Consider the following 17,906-nt stretch of genomic DNA (forward strand, 5'->3'; position numbering starts at 1 on the left):
GGTCAGGAGAGGTGTCAACCTCAGAGGCCTCGGTGTCAGAATCCTCTTCTGCGGAATTAGAAGAGTCCTGATCTGGCACTTGAATAGGAGTGACTTCCGTTTGAGTAGTTGAAATCTTTGGTGGTACGACTTGGGGGTTGGGACGACAAAGTTCCGGATTATGGTGGGAAGGATCGTCTGCCGGAGGACGAGACAGTGATGCTGAAGGTCTGGATTTGTAGGGTGACCTTGATCTGTGGACAGAATGGGTCGAGTATCGATCCCAGTCTGAATAGCCCGGCGGAGTCAACCACGGCATGGATGGTGGATAACCCCCGTAGAGATACCTCAGCTGGCGTTGATCCCAAGACAGAGGTGGTGGTGGGGGAATAAAGACTCTATTGAAGAGCTATAGATGCATTAACATAAGCACTGTTAAGAATGGCAGTTGCCCCTTGGACACAATAGGATATAGGGTATTCGTATGCACCCCCACCACCACACTGGCCAATTAGGCACCCTCTCGTGCGCAGGATAAAGCTTGCAAACGTTGCTAGCCGAAGCTGGGAACACGCACTCTTCCATGACTCCCTGGAAAAAGCAGACACCACAATTCCCACCTGCACATCTTTACAGATAAGCGTTTCAGCGCTAAGCACAGAAAGGAATGCAAGAGCAATTACACAGACACAGACTGACCATCCCAACCCCCATGGCAGCATAGCTGACACAAAGGAGCAGCTTGTGTGTGAGAGCGGTCCCTATAATCTCGGTCATCGATATCGGCAGGTTCAAGAAGCAGACGTGGAGGGTGACGCTGCGTGCTGCTAGAAGCGTGTCGATTCCGACGTGAATCGATGCCAGGAGCCTCTGACACCATCGATGTCAACGACGGGGAAGGAGAGGGAGAAGCCTCTGCATCCATCGGACGAGTAAGGAGCTGTACCGTCTCAATATCGGAGTAAGGACGGTCATCAAGCTGTTGTATAGGGGAGTCCAGGAGCTGGATGGTCAGTATCGGTGGAGGGGCATGGACCTCCGATGTCGATACTGCCGTTGGAGCGGGAGGCACTTTTAAGGCATCACCCACTTTTAAGACACCGCTACCTTCCCCTTCTTTGCCGCCTTTAGGGACTTAGAGGAGCCCTTTTTTGCGGACTTGTGCTCCTTACTTGGCTTGGGCTTCTTCTTCACCGGAGTAGAAGTGGAGGATTGCGCCTTCGATGCCGGTGGTTTCGATGATGGTTGGCCGATGTCGGAGGCAGGCCTTGATGCCGGAGCCGTCGATGTCGATGGTCTCTTGGACTCCATCGCTGAGGGAGGATGTAAAGCCGACTCAAGGAGCGCCACTTTAAGGCGCGCAGCTCGGTTTTTTCGTGTCTGGTTAGAAAACCTGGCACAGTGCCGGCAAGACTCAGGTCGTTGAGACTCCCCCAAACAAAAAATACAAAGGGTGTGGCGGTCAGGTGGAGCTAGTTTGCTTCCGCAACCCTTACAGCGATTGAAACCCCCCCACTTCTTCTCCATTAAAAATACCAAAAGGAGGAAAAGGGGGGGGGGGAGAAGCCTGAAGGCTAAACTGAGGTAAAACCGGCAACTTCCCCCTCAACACAAAAAACAATTTTTTCCAAGTTTTTTTGAAGAACAAAGAAGAGTGAGAAAAATAATAAAACTGAGGGAAAAAATCCAAAGAGCTGTAAGGCGAAGTAGCCAAAAAAGCGAACCAATCAGACCGACGAAGAAAGGGTCTTTCCAACGCGGCGGTAAGAAAGGAACTGGCGGGATGTCCGCGCCCATCCCTCTGGGCATGCGCGGTGGGGTTCCTGCACATGCCCGAGGTCTGGGCATGCGCAGAAACCCCACCGTTAAGAGCTTGCTACAATGCCGATCGATCCAGCGCGTGCACACTAGATCCCATGGGTGTGAAGCCCAGAGACCACGTCGAAGATCTTGTGGTTTACACCTTAGGCACATACTGTCTGAAACTAAACATCCCACAACTCTTGGTGCAGTGCTAATACTTTCCTCAATTATGTATTTTTTAAAATAAACTTTGTATTTATTCACTTTAAAAAGCAAACCATCAAGTGCCTGTCAGTTTACCTCAGTTAATTATCCCGTCTTGGGTGGATTGATACCCAGGCCCAGGGTCTGCCTCCTAGAACTGTTTTTTATTTCCCTCTGGGAACCCTTGGGGCTGTGAGGCAGGTGGAAAAATTCTATGGGGTGGTGCCTAGCCCCCCAAGAAATACATCACAATGCTCCAATGGGGTGGAAGATCATTAAGAAAACCTGGGTTGTGGAACAGAGGATATCAGTGGAAATGTCGGCAGAAGTCATACTCACACATGTACAACTAGAAGTGCCCTTTCTCATCTTGCGCAGGCTGGTTTTTACTTTAGCTACAACACTTTTGATGTGATGCAGCTATTTAAGAATACTGGCATTAAGTGTTACCTTAAAAAAACAACAACAACTAGAATGCTATTTCTTACCGGCTTCCTTTGCTAGCTCCAGGCAGTGGTGACGTTGTTCAGTTTCAGTGACATCTTCCAAGAACACAGCATACTGAACAATACCTATGTCTTGAGGCAAGTGACTGACATAAAATGCTATAAGATCCGTGTGCTTCTCACATATTAACCGCTGCAGCATAAAAATATTTAATATAATAAGTCTCTCTCATAACTGTTTCAGCCCATTCATCCCATGTTCCATACATGAAGTAGCCTAGAGACGCTGCCTTTCTTGTGGGTAGCCTCAACAGTGGGGCACCCCACTTCTGACCTGAACCAGAAACCCACAAAGTCAGGCCAAAGAGGACACTCTTGACCTGAGCCACAGAGCTGACCAAAGCTCTGCAAAAAGGGTTTCAATTTTAGGTTGCACAAGGCAGCCCTCGAAGCAATCTCCAATCTCCCCCTCCACCCAGCAAAGGTATGCACATGAAACAAATGTGAGTTCCAACAGGTAAAATATCTGCATTTCTATAGCTATTCAGTAGCCACCTTGCAAATAGTTCCTCTGTCTCCAAACCTTCACATAGCTCCTTTTGTGTGACACCTATGCCTATGTGGAAATCCTTTGTCTCCACACCTGTCCTTCCTGCCCCCTCCCGAAGGATAACGAGATAAATTAATCAAACATTAATTTCATCAATGATCCTTCCTGATGCCGATCAGAGACCCGTTTCCCCCTTTTGTTTAAGCCTGGGAGCCTATTCAACCTATCCTGATTGGACCTTCAGTGGTCATCAAACCCATTCAGCCATCAACAGGTATTAATCCCATCAAGTTCTGGCCCAGGAGACTGCCCTCAGAATTCCTATAAAAATAGAGAGCATGCCCCACCTTGGTGTGCACTCTGAGGGCGCCTATTTTGAGTACACCCCCAAAGTCTCTTCTTTGGGTGTCCTTCTCCATAGTGTGGAATGCCAGCCGTTTATGCTATCCTCTTCACATCCTCTGCACATTTTATTTTATTTTATTTTTATTTACTTGGGCTTTTACCCCACCCTCCCGCCAAAGTGGCTCAGGGCGGCTTACAACAATTTAAAACAACATACAATATAAAACCAGCAAATAAAGATATAAAATACAATAAATACAGTAAAACTAAATAAGTACGGCAGCGTCCTGTGGTGAAGTGCTAGTGTGACCCAGCCGGTGCAGTCAGTTGCTTGGTGAAACAGCTCAGTTTTCACCGCTCTACGGAACTGCTGGAGGTCCCGTAGCGCTCTAATTTCATTAGGGAGCTCGTTCCACAGCATTGGCGCCACCAGGGAGAACGCCCTGGTCCTGGTTACCATCAACCTGGCCTCCCTAGGCCCAGGGGGGGCCAGGCGGTGTTGTGATCTAGACCGCAGTGCTCTTGGAGGAATGTACGGGGAAAGGCAGGTAGGCAGGCCCCTGACCATTTAGGGCTTTAAAGGTCAAAACCAGCACCTTGAAGCGAATCCAGAACACTATTGGAAGCCAGTGCAAAGACTTCAGCACAGGCTGGATGTGCTCCCACCTGGGGAGACCCATCAACAACCTGGCTGCCGCATTTTGCACCAGCTGCAGCTTCCAAAGTTGCCCCAAGGGCAGCCCCTTGTAGAGAGCATTACAGTAGTCTAGCCTCAAGGTGACCATAGCGTGGATCACTGAAGCCAGATCATTGCGCTCGAGGAAGGGGACCAACTGCCTAATCAGCCGAAGGTGATAAAAGGCTGCCTTGGCAGTGGCTGCTACCTGGGCCTCCATTGTCAATGAAGCATCCCCCATAATTGCTCCTAACAATCACTATCATCACTTTTTAATTTCTTAGTTCTGAATTGTGTGCTCTTTCTTGTCTGCTCAGTATGATTGTAATCAGGGAAAATTCTTTAATAAAAACCATTTGATTGACTCTTCAAATCTGGAGTCTTCCTACTGGACTGGACCTTGGTATACATAGGTGTGCTGTCCCTGGTACCCCTCTGGCCTTCTCTGTCTCATAGCTAATTTCCCCCAGCAACGAGGCAGGCTACTGGTGGTAAGAAAGTATGCACAGAATGTGCATGTTTTTGAAGTCCGATACTGCCACTTCACCTTCAGAATATTTTTATGACATCCTGAACTTATAAAACAAGTCTATTCAATTGTTTTTCAGACAAATACTGGTCATTCCCACTCCAAAATGTAGTAAAAATAGACACTTGTCTTCAGCTAATAGTTTACAGTCAGCTTACTTATGACAATGTTTCAGAAAACTAGTGTGGTATAATGGATACAGCATCAGGCTACAATTCAGGAAACTCAGGTTGAAATCCCCACTCTGCCACAGAAGCTCTCTGGATTACTTCAGTGCAGTCGCTCAGCCTCACCCACCTTAAAGGCTGGTTGTTGCAATGATAAAATGGAGGAAGGAAGAATGGTGTAGGCTGCTTTGGCTCCCCATTGGGGAGTAAGACTGGGTATAAATTAATAAAATAAATCAAACGTACTAATGAATACCATTGGAACATATGGTCAGCTAAGCTGTATTATAAATAACTTTGCTCTCATTTTATCAGATCATGTTTCAGTGTTTTAGGAGTATTTAAAATGACTGTTATTTTAAGAACATAAGAGAAGCCAGTGTTGGATCAAGCCAATGGCCCATCCAGTCCAACACTCTGTCACACAGTGGCCAAAAATACCAGGTGCCATCAGGAGGTCCAGCAGTGGGGCCAGGACACTAGAAGCCCTCCCACTGTTGCTCCCCCCCCCCCCCCAACCACCAAAAACACAACCCAACACTTGAGAGTTCCTATCTATACCTTGTGGCTAATAGCCACTGATGGACTTCTGCTACATATGCTTATCCGATACTCTCTTGAAGCTGTCCATGCTTGTAGCTGCCACCACCTCCTGTGGCAGTGAATTCCATGTGTTAATCACTTTTTGCGTGAAGAAGTACTTCCTTTTATCTGTTCTAACCTGACTGCTCAGCAATTTCATTGAGTGCCCATGAGTTCTTGTATTGTGAGAAAGGGAGAAAAGTACCTCTTTCCCTACCTGCTCTATCCCATGCGTAATCTTACAAACCTCGATCATGTCACCCCTCAGCCGTCATTTCTCCAAGCTAAAGAGCCCCAAGCGCTTTAACCTTTCTTCATAGGGAAAGTGTTCCAACCCCTTTATCATTCTTTGTTTATGTCTATATGTCTATGACAGGTTTTAATTGTATTTTATACGAAACTCTATGTAAGCCACCGTGAGCCTGCCTCAGTGGGAAGGGCGGGGTATAAACAGAACTAACTAATTAAATAAATAATAAATACCCATATAACAAATCTAGAGACTTACCTGAATATAGACTTTCAAAACATCAACTGAAACTTCTTCCTTAATAGGGAAATCAGACACTGGGTTTAACAAAATATACTAAGAACAGCATCTAAAAAAATCTCTGCCATTCTGCTGTTTCTAACATTCATCACCAACTCCAATGGGTTATAGCTGAGCATTGTTCATGCCTGCATCACAACGCCAGCTGTTCCCAAAAAGTCAAAAATCTATTTAATGAAAGCTCTGCTCATCAATCATTCCATATTAGCTTCTTTACTTTAAATATGAGTTTTGCAATAAATCTTGGCAAAAAGTATAAATGTAATTTGTTACATTAGCATTCCACATTTCAAACAGACAATTATGATACTGAATAGTGCACCTTGCTACGCTTTGGGAATAAACTTTCACTTATAGACAAGGGCGAGGTCTTATCTTCTGAATTCTTAGTGTGTTGTATTGAAAACTTGACCTCTGCTTTATCAGTGATTGGGTCTCAGTGTTTTTTTCCTTTCTAACTTGTACTCCAGCTGGGCAGTGAGGGAGAAGAAAGGCAAAGCAAAAGGAAAGGATTCCTTTATGCCTTCACTTCAAGTTGGTGGAGTACCCCCAAGTTGGTGATTCTGCCACTTCTACGACTGAACAATGTCCTTATTCAGGCATGGTCTGGGAAACCAAAATGGCCCTGGAGCCAGCGAGGCTGAGGGTCCCTGCTCCCCCTTCATGCTAAGCAGAACTAGTGGGGCTGGGCTATGTTTGTTCCTGGCTGTTGATAACCATCCAGGGCAGCAGCACACTGGGAACTTTCCATGTAATTTAAATGGCCAGTCCACATCTAACATTACTTCTCTTCCTGTGCATGTAAACTCAGGTTTTGAGATAAAGCCATTGTTTAGTGTATATAGCTATATACGTAAATGCATTGCTACACATACAAAACTGTTAGTCAGGATTTATCTAACCTTATAATTTTTAATATCTCTAAATAAACAAAATGGCCTCAATTTTAGAGACTTTATATATGCACCGGGTACCTATAACCCACAATGACTGGTTCTGAACATTCACCCTTAAAGGCAGAGAAGACTTGAGGGAAATATCACAACTCTTGATAAGATGAGCTTACTTTAGTTTGTAGTCCTAACGTGCGGAAAAATAAGATGAGGTGAGTCATGAATCGAAGCAGGTGTCCTGGGAGAACATTTCTGTCTTTAGATAGCCATCTATTAAATTCATCCATCAAACCTGAAAAAAAGAAAACTCGGTGACAGAGTACCTATCAACAGGACACTCACAATGAGAGGTTTATACATACTTTGGGGTACTCCACAGATAGGCAGAAACATACATTTGTAAGTTTAAAAAAAACACCCCTCCTCCAAAGGACTGAGCATGCACCACAAAGGAAGGAATGCTGAGAAAAGCTGAATGCCATTTAATTGGGGGGGGGGGGAGATTTGCCTTTTAAAGCTGTTAAGAACACTTGTATGATTACTTGTCTCCCTGCAGACACATAGTTTGTACATACTGATTTCTAATCTGTCATATCTCAAGGGACCAGAGTTGTACGGAGGATTAATGATATGGCACACCAATCTTGATCCTACTACATCCTGCCTATGTTAACATAAGGTAGATCAGTGACTTTGGATCACTAATCCTGACCTTTGCCCATCTTGTCACTGCAGGCATCTCAGGCGCCAGGAGTAGCTTGTTATCACTGGTAATTATGCTATGCAAGCATTCCAGGCATTCTGCCTGAGCATCTGGTTTCCCTTGCTTCACGTACTGTAAACCCCAGCCTCATCTTACGTTGAGAGCAGAGTGTATAAAATAAACTCCCGCTGCCTCAAAGGGCAGACCGGTGCTTCTACCCTCAAAGATCGTGTCTCGTGTGAGTCCTTCACAGAGTTAGTAACATGACCAATAGAATACCCACCACAACGGATAATTTACAGACTTGCTTTATGAATTTGGATTTATTGTATGATCTTTGTTGTTTCTGGGTAAAAGTCTCTTAGAAGGGTGAATGCTTTGTAGCACAGAGACAGTATTAGAAAAAGCAGTAGACACGAAAAGCATGCTGACAGCAAACTTACCATCCACATTTCCCAGGATAACAAATTTTTGAATCACATGGTAATGTTCTTGATTCTCTTCTAAAACTCTCTGAAAAATAGTTTATACTGTCAGTGAAGAGACACTACTAATAAGCAAAACACATTTTGTATATGAAAAATGTTGTCCTGTAACTCTATGCTGCAGCACGGAGCTATATTAAAGGAAAACATTTCTATGTGATAAACACTTTTTACTGAAAACTGCACAAAGTCCTGACATAAACCAGAGTAGCTCCCAGCCTCCTATGGGCATTTTTTTTGGGGGGGGAGGGAAGGGAGCAGAATGTGCGCAGGCACTGATGATGGGGAAAATCCATGTTGGCATATCCCATAAAGATCAATACTCCCTTTCATTTTCCTTCCAAGAGTTTAGAATAATCCACAAGAAATTAGTTTCTCAATAGACAAGAAGAAGGCAAAGTCCAGCTCTGGTAACCACCAAACATTGACAACCCAGCCATTCATTAGGCTCAGCATCATTCTAACAAGACACAAATTATCCGCTCTACCATCTTGCTGTCATTCTGTGATTCCTGCATCTACATATACTACAGAATCTCTCTTTTACATGGGGTCTAGATTAGCAGAAGTGCACTAGCACTTCCTATGGTAACATGACATATACTCTATTTCTTATGTACACACACGCTTGGGTTGACAAAATGTTGCTTGGGATGCATGTACTAGTTGCTCCACACAACCCTCTATAAGCCCACCCTTGTGTCTTGCACTGCTGCAATCATTAAGCCGAGAAAGCTATGTTCCCCAAGGTATCCTGGGAATGGTCCTGCAAGTTCATTGTTTCCATTTTAGCACTCCAGTAGGTCAGGTGGGCTTATCAGCCAACTTTCATCTTCAGCTCTTAACTTGTGACAGTAGTTTAGCCCAAGCCTCTTAGCCACGTGAAACTAGGCACACTTTCTTTACAGTCTTGACCAATTCCCAATGGATGGCTGTCATTTAAAAGTAAGAGACGTGCATGAACAGTAGGGAGAAAGTGCAACTGGGATCCTTGAGGAACCTTATACTTTCTCTGTGACAATCTGTGTAACAACCATACCACTAGAAGTGCTATGTTCTGTCTTGAATTATACTGTCAACAAAAATAAACCAGTACAAATTGTTGAAATAGTTCACTCACAGTGAGTATCACAGGGTAGGATCCAGATTAAGTTTTCCACTCACACAAGGTTCTTCTATAGAACAAAATGTTCTAGTCTCCCTACCTCCCACTGCAGCCCACTGATCTCCCTGAAATGCTGCTCCTGGATTCTCAGGAACAGTATGAGGAACAAATGGGGGGGGGGGTCTGCAGCCAGAAGGGGGAATGGGTGGAAATCACCTCATGCATTCTGCCAGTGGAAAACTTAGTCTGGATCTTACTAATTCATAAAGGAATATTACAAATTGACCAAACTAACCCAGAGACTCAAAATATTATAAAAGTACAGAGAAAAGTTTTCAAGTAATTTTTGAAGAAAATGCCTCAATACAGAAGGAAATCTTAATGTGATGCTGGGAAGTAATGCTATATAGTTATTCACACAAATAACCTAAAGAGCAATATTTTGATTAAAATATCCTAGATGTTGTACTGCAAGTGCACAATTAAATTGCAAGATTAAGCACTGATACCACTTGCATGCTTCAAATGTCAAATCTTTTTGACAAACTAATGTAGCTGCAAAAAACACCTTCTTCCAACTCAGCCTAGCTTGGAAGATGGCCCTATGTAATTTTTGCTTTCGTTTAATGTGCCGTTTAGCTTATGCTCTGTTTCACCTCTGGTTGGTTTCCAGATTTCTACAAGTCAAATCCTATCACACTGTCTACTGATGTCCCAGTCTGTATGGACCTATTCTGTGTAATCTGCCGAGTCCCAGAGAGAAACATGGACTATAAATAATTTTTTTTTTAAAAAAAATCAAAGTTTTACTGTTAAAAATGCAAGATTAAAGCACGAAAGAAAAAAATCATTCTCTTTTGACACAATCTTAAAATTACCTTTTTGTCTGTTGCTTGAAGTTCTTCAAAAACCTTTTCTAAAGTCCAGCTTCAAAATATGAAGGAAAAAAAATTTGTATTAAGACACTGCAGTTAACAGAAACAGGTCATATTACTTTATGAATACAGATTAAGCAAACAGTGACTGACTTTGTTTGTAAAAATTCTCTTGGGAGTTCTTCTGTCTCCTCTGCGTTCATCACTGATGTTCTAATTTCCTGTTCAACAAGCGTGTCCACCATCACCCTGAAATATGCCCAAACTGTATCCTCCCAGGTGTCACAAGCTGGAAGGAGCTTTAGGTTAAAAAAAAAAGTGAAAGATCACCAAAATTAATAATTTGGAAAAGCATACCATTAAAATCTATCCAGAACGAAGACATGTCAGAAATGTTAAAACTATATCTAAAAACCAGTATTATAAAACACTTAGCCTAGAAGAATTCTTACTAGGCCTACATTCATTTGTACATATAAAAGCATGGCAAGCCACTTGGAAAACAACTACCCGGAGGAAAATCTACCTGATATACTGAAGTCTTGCTATGTAATTCAGGCAATTTTTCCAGAGTCAACACAACACTTCCTTTTCATAGCTTGCCTTGATCTAGCAGGAAAAATGTCTAAGCTGCACAGGGATGTTTTTACACCTACCATGTGGGGCTGCCTCCAAGTTTTTGCATTTTAACAAGCTTATGATATCATTAGGTGTCTGTGTGAATGTGGTCTCATAATATCTTCATTGTTCCTATCATACAAACACATATGAAGTCTACCATTGCATGTATATTCTCAAATATGGAAACATCTCCTCCTTGCTGAGATGTGTTCAAGATATGTACTTATAAAAGCAATTATAGCCTTTAGATCAAGAATTTAAACTTAAAATATTAAAAGTTATTTAAGAGGAAAGTACAGGACAGCTATGCCCAAAATCCCATTAAGAATTTTTCAGCATGTGTGAAGTCAAGACCAACTTATTTAAAAGGTGGAATGGAAAGCTGATTACAGATAGAAACTGCTTATCACCTGCCTCTGTGAGAAAGCACAAGCCTTGCTCTGAGAGCCACCATCAAGCGCTGGGATGGAACAAAGAAGAAATAACCCATTACCTGCGGTAAGAGTGCTTGCAAGGGGACACCATAACTAACATATGCGCCTGTTTGTAAAGACATGCAAATGCCAGAAATAAGGCCAAGCATCACATTTAGAGTTTTCTGGACTCAAACAAAACAATAACCCATTCAGTGCAGGGGCACGATGCAATTACCCCAGAGGGATGGCAGACTGTATGTTGGCCATTTTTAATTTACTGGGAAAATATTATAATGCTCTTTTGACAAAGTGCTATCAACATCTCATACCTGTTTGAGGTTCCCACTCAATGCTGCATAGATTGCTCTCTCATGCTTGTCAAACAGCTCCTAAAATATTCAGTTCAGGAACATTTCAGAAATCTTTCCAAATATTTGATTTTACAGCTACCTAAAAATTTATTGAATCCTAATTCAGGAAAGTATGACATCCAGTTGATTTTGAAAGGATTAGAAAAGAATGGATACAGTAGCTAAATTAACCATCTAATTCAGTACACCACTACTAGTAGATTTGTTAGGCAACATTATTTCAGATTAAACTACATATAGGATTGACAAATTAAAATATTACTGTAGCTGCTGCTTGTAATACTAATGACTACACACCAGCATTTTCATAGTTAGCTATAAGGTTAAAGCTTCCAAGGTCAAATTGGATTATGCTTCCCAGGTTTAATAAAATAATCGAAGAAAATACTTTTCAAATTGATACCTTTTGTTCAGAGGAAGAAATTTTATAAAATACAGAACCAATAGTACTTGATGCCACATATGTTGCATAATAAAGCCCTAATGCCACATATGTTGTATAATAAAGCCCTAATCTGGATACGTGTTGGTTGAGGTTCAGCTGTGCTTAATTTTTAATCCTTTTAATTTTTCCAGTGGTCAATAATTAACATTTCTCTCAGAATTATACAATATGGCCATAAATGACTCATTACATTAAAACACATTCAGATCTTTCACAAAACCAGTGTGCTTAAAAAGCATTAGTGATGTTATGCATTGGGAAGCAATGAGAGAAGATTTTCATTTAACAGAATTTATTCTAAACATTTCTTACCTTTTCTGCCAGCCGCCAGCAACTTATTTTCCAAATGCATCTGTATGGATTTCCTTCTACTGGCTCCTGTTCTGTCCCTATACATAATTTTATAAACAGTTAACATGTTATTTAGAATTCATTAACTAAAGATAGTAGTATCATCCTCTGAAAATTTCAGTTTCTCTGAAATTTCCCTCAAAGATTAATTGTAGGACTCTTTCCTGGACACTCAAAATACAACCATTTTAAAATTACATTTGACAAGTTAAGTTCTACATTACAGGTCAGAAAAAATGTCTGAACATTACTTTTTATTGTTTCAATTTATACCCTGCCTTTCTTTCATACGCATCTTATGTGGCTCACCATGAAGCTCAAAATGTATTTCTACAGCCTTGTGAACCTACAGTTATTTACACATAGCGGGTTATAAATGGGGGCGGGGGAGGGAAGGGAGAAGGAAGACCTCCCAGTGCAATTGGATCACCTAGAAAAGCAGAGACTGATAGCAGATGTAGAAAGTAGGTTACTATTTTTCTTGTATAGGGCTTCATTAAAACTTTGTACATATTTAATGCAAAAGGGGAGGGCAAAAAATACTAGGTCATTAGTGACACCCCTAGCTGAACATGCTGAAAGCTGCCAAACACGATGAGCAAAGCTGTTCTGCAATTTATACAACGGCTGTGTTCAAGTATGGATATGCTACGAATACAAAGGTATCTGTGTGCTGGTAGGTAAGACACTTAAGCTACTGAATCAGGTGTACAGATTGTAATATATAAATTTGAACCTCAAGTCTTTTAATCTCTCCTTGTACAATTCCTTTTAACAAACAGTAACATGGGTGGCTTGTGCCAATCACAACATAGCAACATCAAGCCACCCATAGGCAGAGATGGAAATTTCAAGAAATTTTGAAGCCATGGGGGACTGCCCCCCCCAAAAAAAACAAGGAATTTTTTTGGGAAAATTGTAATATATGTAATATGCACTTTCCTAACAAACCCAAACCTATTTTGCTGCTTTAACATAATAAAATGAGTAATTTATAACTTTGTTGGCATATAAAATTGTATTAACTGACATTTATAGAATGTAAAAGTATAAATGCCTTAGTTTTCTTTAAGCAAAATTGCAAATGCACCCAATACTAAAGCAAAAGAAAGCTGCAACTGCTGCACCCTATGCTAGTTTAGGAAATTTAATTAATTCAAACAAACAAACAAAAGACAACCCTGAAGCAACAGCAAAAACTAGAGTCCAGGTATTTCCCAGGCGAAACCAGAATCATGGACAGGTACCTCCATTCCCATTAGGATCATGATACAGTTTCCATCCTTCAAGAGTTGCCGCTCTCCAAGCCTGTCCACATCTTTTGCACAGTCGCTGGGCCTGTAAGATATCAAGTGGTACAAGCACTTTAGAGAATATGGTCAGCTGATTTAAAAAGTGAAGAGGAAAGAGGGCTACACCAAGGCAAAATGAAGAGGAAGAAACAAATTGGTGCAGAGGGAAAAGAATCTTTAATAAAAGTAACTTAGGTAAAGGTAAAGGTTCCCTTGCTCGAAAGCCAGTCGAATCCGACTCTAGGGTTGCGGTGCTCATCTCCGTTTCAAAGCCGAAGAGCCAGCGCTGTCCGAAGACGTTTCCGTGGTCATGTGGCCGGCATGACTAAACACCAAGGTGCACGGAACGCTGTTCCGTAACTCCCCCCCCCCACAATAGAGAACAATGGAGGGGATAGGGGCAACCTGTTTAAGGGCCTGTAGAATTGGACCCCCTGGTCCAATGTTCTTCAAACGTGGTTGGTATCTTGGGGAGAGGTTCCAGCAGCTAACCTGCGAGTTTGGAGCCTCTCCCTCAAACCCCTCCCCTCCAGAATATACCCTATGTTTTCGCCATTGACTTCAATGGCCCATAGGATATAATGGGGCTGAAACTGACATTCAGCTGGCGAAAGACTCCTGAAGGCTTGTACTGCCGAAATTGACATGCAGGAGTCTTTATGCCGGCAGAAATTGATTCTTCCCGATTCAGCTGAATCCGAATTGGGCCAAAAAATTTTTTTTTGCACACCCCTACTTTCTTGGGTGGCTTAACCACACATTAGCAAGCTCATACTCTATTATACTGAAGAGGCTCCAGTGCTGAATTTGGGCATGCTCACAAACAAGCGCATTATATATTGGTAGAGCTGTTTACGCACTTCAAGCAAATTATAGCACTCTGAACAATAGTTTGTTTCTGCCCAAATAACCTCTCTCTAGTTAGCTGAAGTGTTGTGAGCCAGTTGGTTAACTCTATTTTCCAGTCTACTCTTATTTGTGATTTTATTTGCAAACTAATTCAAGTTCATTTGATCAGGTACTGGTACTTTATAAAGCACTGTGAGGTGCTTGCTATTTGGGGAAACGGTTTTACTTTTAAACACGCTTTGTGTACCTAAACTTGGTTGATTTCAGCTGCCACCAGGAATTAAAAATTCCAAATCTCTCTCTGCAAGGCACCTCAGAGGACTATGTGGCCCTGAGGAAGAACTGTACTGATTGCTGGGATAAGCTTAAATAAAAATTGATTTATTTAATAAAGAACAAATAAGTTTCTGGTTATTTTGAACTGTTACAAACAGTCACTCAGAGTTCACTCAGACAGGCATAGACTCTCAGTATAATTTCTCTCTCTCTCTCTCATATCTATATATTTAATTCCCAACATGCCTCCTCCATGCAGATATCTAAATCAGCACACTGGGGGCACTTGGGGGGCAGGGAGGTTTTCCTGCACATTTGAGGCAATCCCCATATGTGGAGAAAAATCTGAAAACTTGGAAAAAATATGCAGGGGATATTTAAATCCCCCCAAAAGTAAAAGAGCATTCCCTGTGCAGGCGTAGGGAGTGCTCTGAGAATGGCTTTGCCGCCGCTGCCTCCAGGGTGGGAGAGGGGGCGGGAGAAGGCTTGGCCGGCCGGCAGCTGTAAGCTGCTCAGGCCTCGCTGCCGCCCGGAGGAGGGGGAGGGAGAAAGCTTGGCAGGCCGAGCCGCCGGTGCTGGGGGGGGGAGGCTCACCTGTGGCTGCTTCTTTCTCCTCCCATGGAGTTTCTCCCCCCCGCGAGTATCGTGGGTCCCCCTTCTTGTCTATATACTAATAGCCAAGGGTCCCCAGTGCATGCAGATATTTCCGCAAATTGGGGGCACAAGGAGACTCAACAGAAATTCCTGCACACTTGAGGCATTACTTAGGTGTGCAGAAAAATCTGACATGTTTAAAAAAATATATGGGAATACTTAAATCCCCCCCCCCCAAATGAAACTGCATTCTCACGCATGCATGGAAAATGGACTTGCCATTTGGAACTGTGGTAAAGCTTGTTGCTGGCAGCTGCGAGGGAGCCGGGTGAGCCCTGGCAGGCGGGCAGCTGCGCAGCGCTTGCCGTTGCTGGTGGGGGTGGGAGAAGCCTGGGCGGGTGGGTAGTGGGGAGCCACACAGGGCTTGCTGACGTTGCTGCTGGATGGGGGGGGAAGCATGGGGGGCGGGCAGCTGGGACCTGGGCAGGGCTTGCTGTCGTTGCTGCTGTGCTGGGCTCACCTGCGGCCTCCTCCTCCTCAGTGAGGACCTTCTCCTGCTTCTGCAGGCTGGGAGCCGTGGGGAATACTCCCCCCTGTGAGTATCATAGGTCATGCTTCTTGTATATGTGTGTGTGTGTGTGTGTGTATAGATATATATATATATATAGAGAACGAGAACGCATGCTAAACAGGCTAATCTCCTTGTCTTATTCACCCAGAACAGAATGAGCTCTTATAGTCACTCAGACTAAACGGTTTGCCTTATTCACACAGAATAGAAGCAAAATTCCATAGTCACACAGACCATGCTCTTCAAACTTCACACACAGAACTCTGGCTTTTGAAGATGCCTCCCCCCCCCCTTTCTTGCTTCCCCAGCCAGCTTGCCAAGGTGTGGGGGGGAAGCGAAGAGAGAAGGGGTTTAAAGTTTAAACCACTTCTCTCTGGAGTCACGTCTTTCCATTGTATTCTATGGGGCCATAGAATACAATGGAAAGATGGCGCGACTCTAGAGGAGGAGCTTGAGGGCGGGGAGCTGAAGGTGGGGCTTGCCACCACCCCCATTTGTGTCTGCTCCTGGGCTTCCAGAGCAGTGTTCCGGCACACTCCAGCCCCAAACAACCCCTGGTGCTACCAGTAGTACTTCTAAAACCTGCAAAACTGCTTTCTTTTTTGATGCAGGAGGTTTAGCGGCTTGATAGAGAATTAAATCTACAAAGAATTTTTTTCTTTCTTCAGTGGTAGGCAAGTAGGCATTAAAGACTTCTCCGTAATCAATAGTAAATAATTCTTGTACCTCATCTGTCAAAGCTGCATGATACACATCTGATGTTACTAGCAGCAAAACTGAAGCAAACAATGGAATGTTCTGCATCAGTGTAGTAAATGTAGCTTGTAGTGTGTGTCCAACCTTCTCCCACCATAAGTGAACATTAGGAATGTATATTATACTTGGTGCTGTCCTCTTGGTCTCACTGCTCAATTTTGTGCAATTTTCTTCTGGTGTTTCTGTACCAACTCCAAAGACAACAGAAAGGTCCAGTGTATACCCTGTGAATTTTCCCAAAGCATGTATAACTGCTGGTGCCATCTCCATCAAGGCTTGTCTATATTACTTTGGGAACAACTAGCTGTTTTACAGGCTCCCAATTTGACTTGGTCCCTTTTGGTTTCCAAACCCTGTAAATTAGCTCGTTTTCCCACATAAAGTGTTCACATTCTGTGTCAACTTCTGACTGGTTAGCTTTTTCTCTTATGACTTTTAACTTAGGGTCTGTCTTAATTTCTCTCTTGAACTCTTCAGAGTTTTTATTTTTCCCTACTTCAGTAAGTTGGGAATTTTCATTAACACTGACAGGAGTCTGTGAGGCCTGATTTCCCTCTCGCTCCTGAAATGTATCAATTGTATTGGTTGCTAAGATACCTAGGGACTGGCTTGTCTGTTCTACTGGCTTATCTTGCAGCACTTCATTAGAGTCTATAAAGATTTGAATCTTTGCTTTATCTGCCATAACATATCGTCCCCAATATCACTGGTATTTGCTCGTCTTAAACAACGGCGACAGGGAAATAGCCCTCTTTTCCCCTCCAGATGATTTTTAGCTGGGCTAATGGCACACTTCTAGAATTTCCCCAAACACCTTTTAAGGAGATATGTTTGTCTGGAAGCATATTTTCCTTGTTAATTAACTCCTCTCTGACAAGAGTTACTGCAGCTCCAGTGTCTAGAATGGCCAATGTTTCTCTCCCATTTATTTGGATTATTTCTCTCAGTTCAGTATCTTGACCAGTTTTATCTATCTTTACTCCACACAAATAAATTGCTTCTTCAGCTATGGGTGAGGGAGTGGTTTTACTGGACTTTTCAGGTGTCTCTGCTGTACCATTGGAGCCTGTAGGCTGTTCCCTCTCATTTTCTGAGGTAAATCTAGTGAGTCTCCGTGTATGCTCAGGGCTAGTCTGTTTGGGTTGGTTCTTTGCACACTGATAGGAAATATGCCCTGTTTGCCCACGTACATAGCATTGTCTGTCTCTCCAGTAACTCCCTTTGTTTTGTTCTATATTTCTATCCTGTCTCTTTGTAATCTCAGTTCTCTCATATGTTCCTTTCCTTTTCTCTGAGTCTGAACTTCTCTGTGGCTGGACCTTTGGTTTGAAAGCTGATTTATAACGGCCGTCTTTCTTGTCATACCGATCCCAACCTCCTCTATTAAGCATTAGCTTATCAGCTCATTCTGCTGCCTGTTTGACATTCTCTGGAAGCTTATCTTTCACTATAAATCTCATCTCTGAGGGAAG

The 17,906-nt window shown here is 42.9% G+C and overlaps 1 protein-coding gene across 1 annotated transcript in view; it reads right to left on the reverse strand.

Moving 5' to 3' along the window:
• The window catches only part of NUP107 (nucleoporin 107kDa), a 41,830-nt gene that overhangs the window by 9,592 nt on the left and 14,332 nt on the right, over positions 1-17,906 (reverse strand). The window contains exons 13-21 of the mRNA XM_015405708.1: positions 13,344-13,434; positions 12,058-12,134; positions 11,259-11,318; positions 10,046-10,191; positions 9,896-9,944; positions 7,871-7,940; positions 6,898-7,016; positions 5,790-5,828; positions 2,475-2,625 (exon numbers count right to left, since the gene is read on the reverse strand). Coding sequence (XP_015261194.1) covers positions 2,475-2,625; positions 5,790-5,828; positions 6,898-7,016; positions 7,871-7,940; positions 9,896-9,944; positions 10,046-10,191; positions 11,259-11,318; positions 12,058-12,134; positions 13,344-13,434 — 802 coding nt within the window. The remainder of the gene's footprint in view (positions 1-2,474; positions 2,626-5,789; positions 5,829-6,897; positions 7,017-7,870; positions 7,941-9,895; positions 9,945-10,045; positions 10,192-11,258; positions 11,319-12,057; positions 12,135-13,343; positions 13,435-17,906) is intronic.

This window comes from Gekko japonicus, unplaced genomic scaffold (assembly GCF_001447785.1).
Source record: "Gekko japonicus isolate JY-2015 unplaced genomic scaffold, Gekko_japonicus_V1.1 scaffold53, whole genome shotgun sequence".
Classification (NCBI taxonomy): Eukaryota; Metazoa; Chordata; class Lepidosauria; order Squamata; family Gekkonidae; genus Gekko; species Gekko japonicus.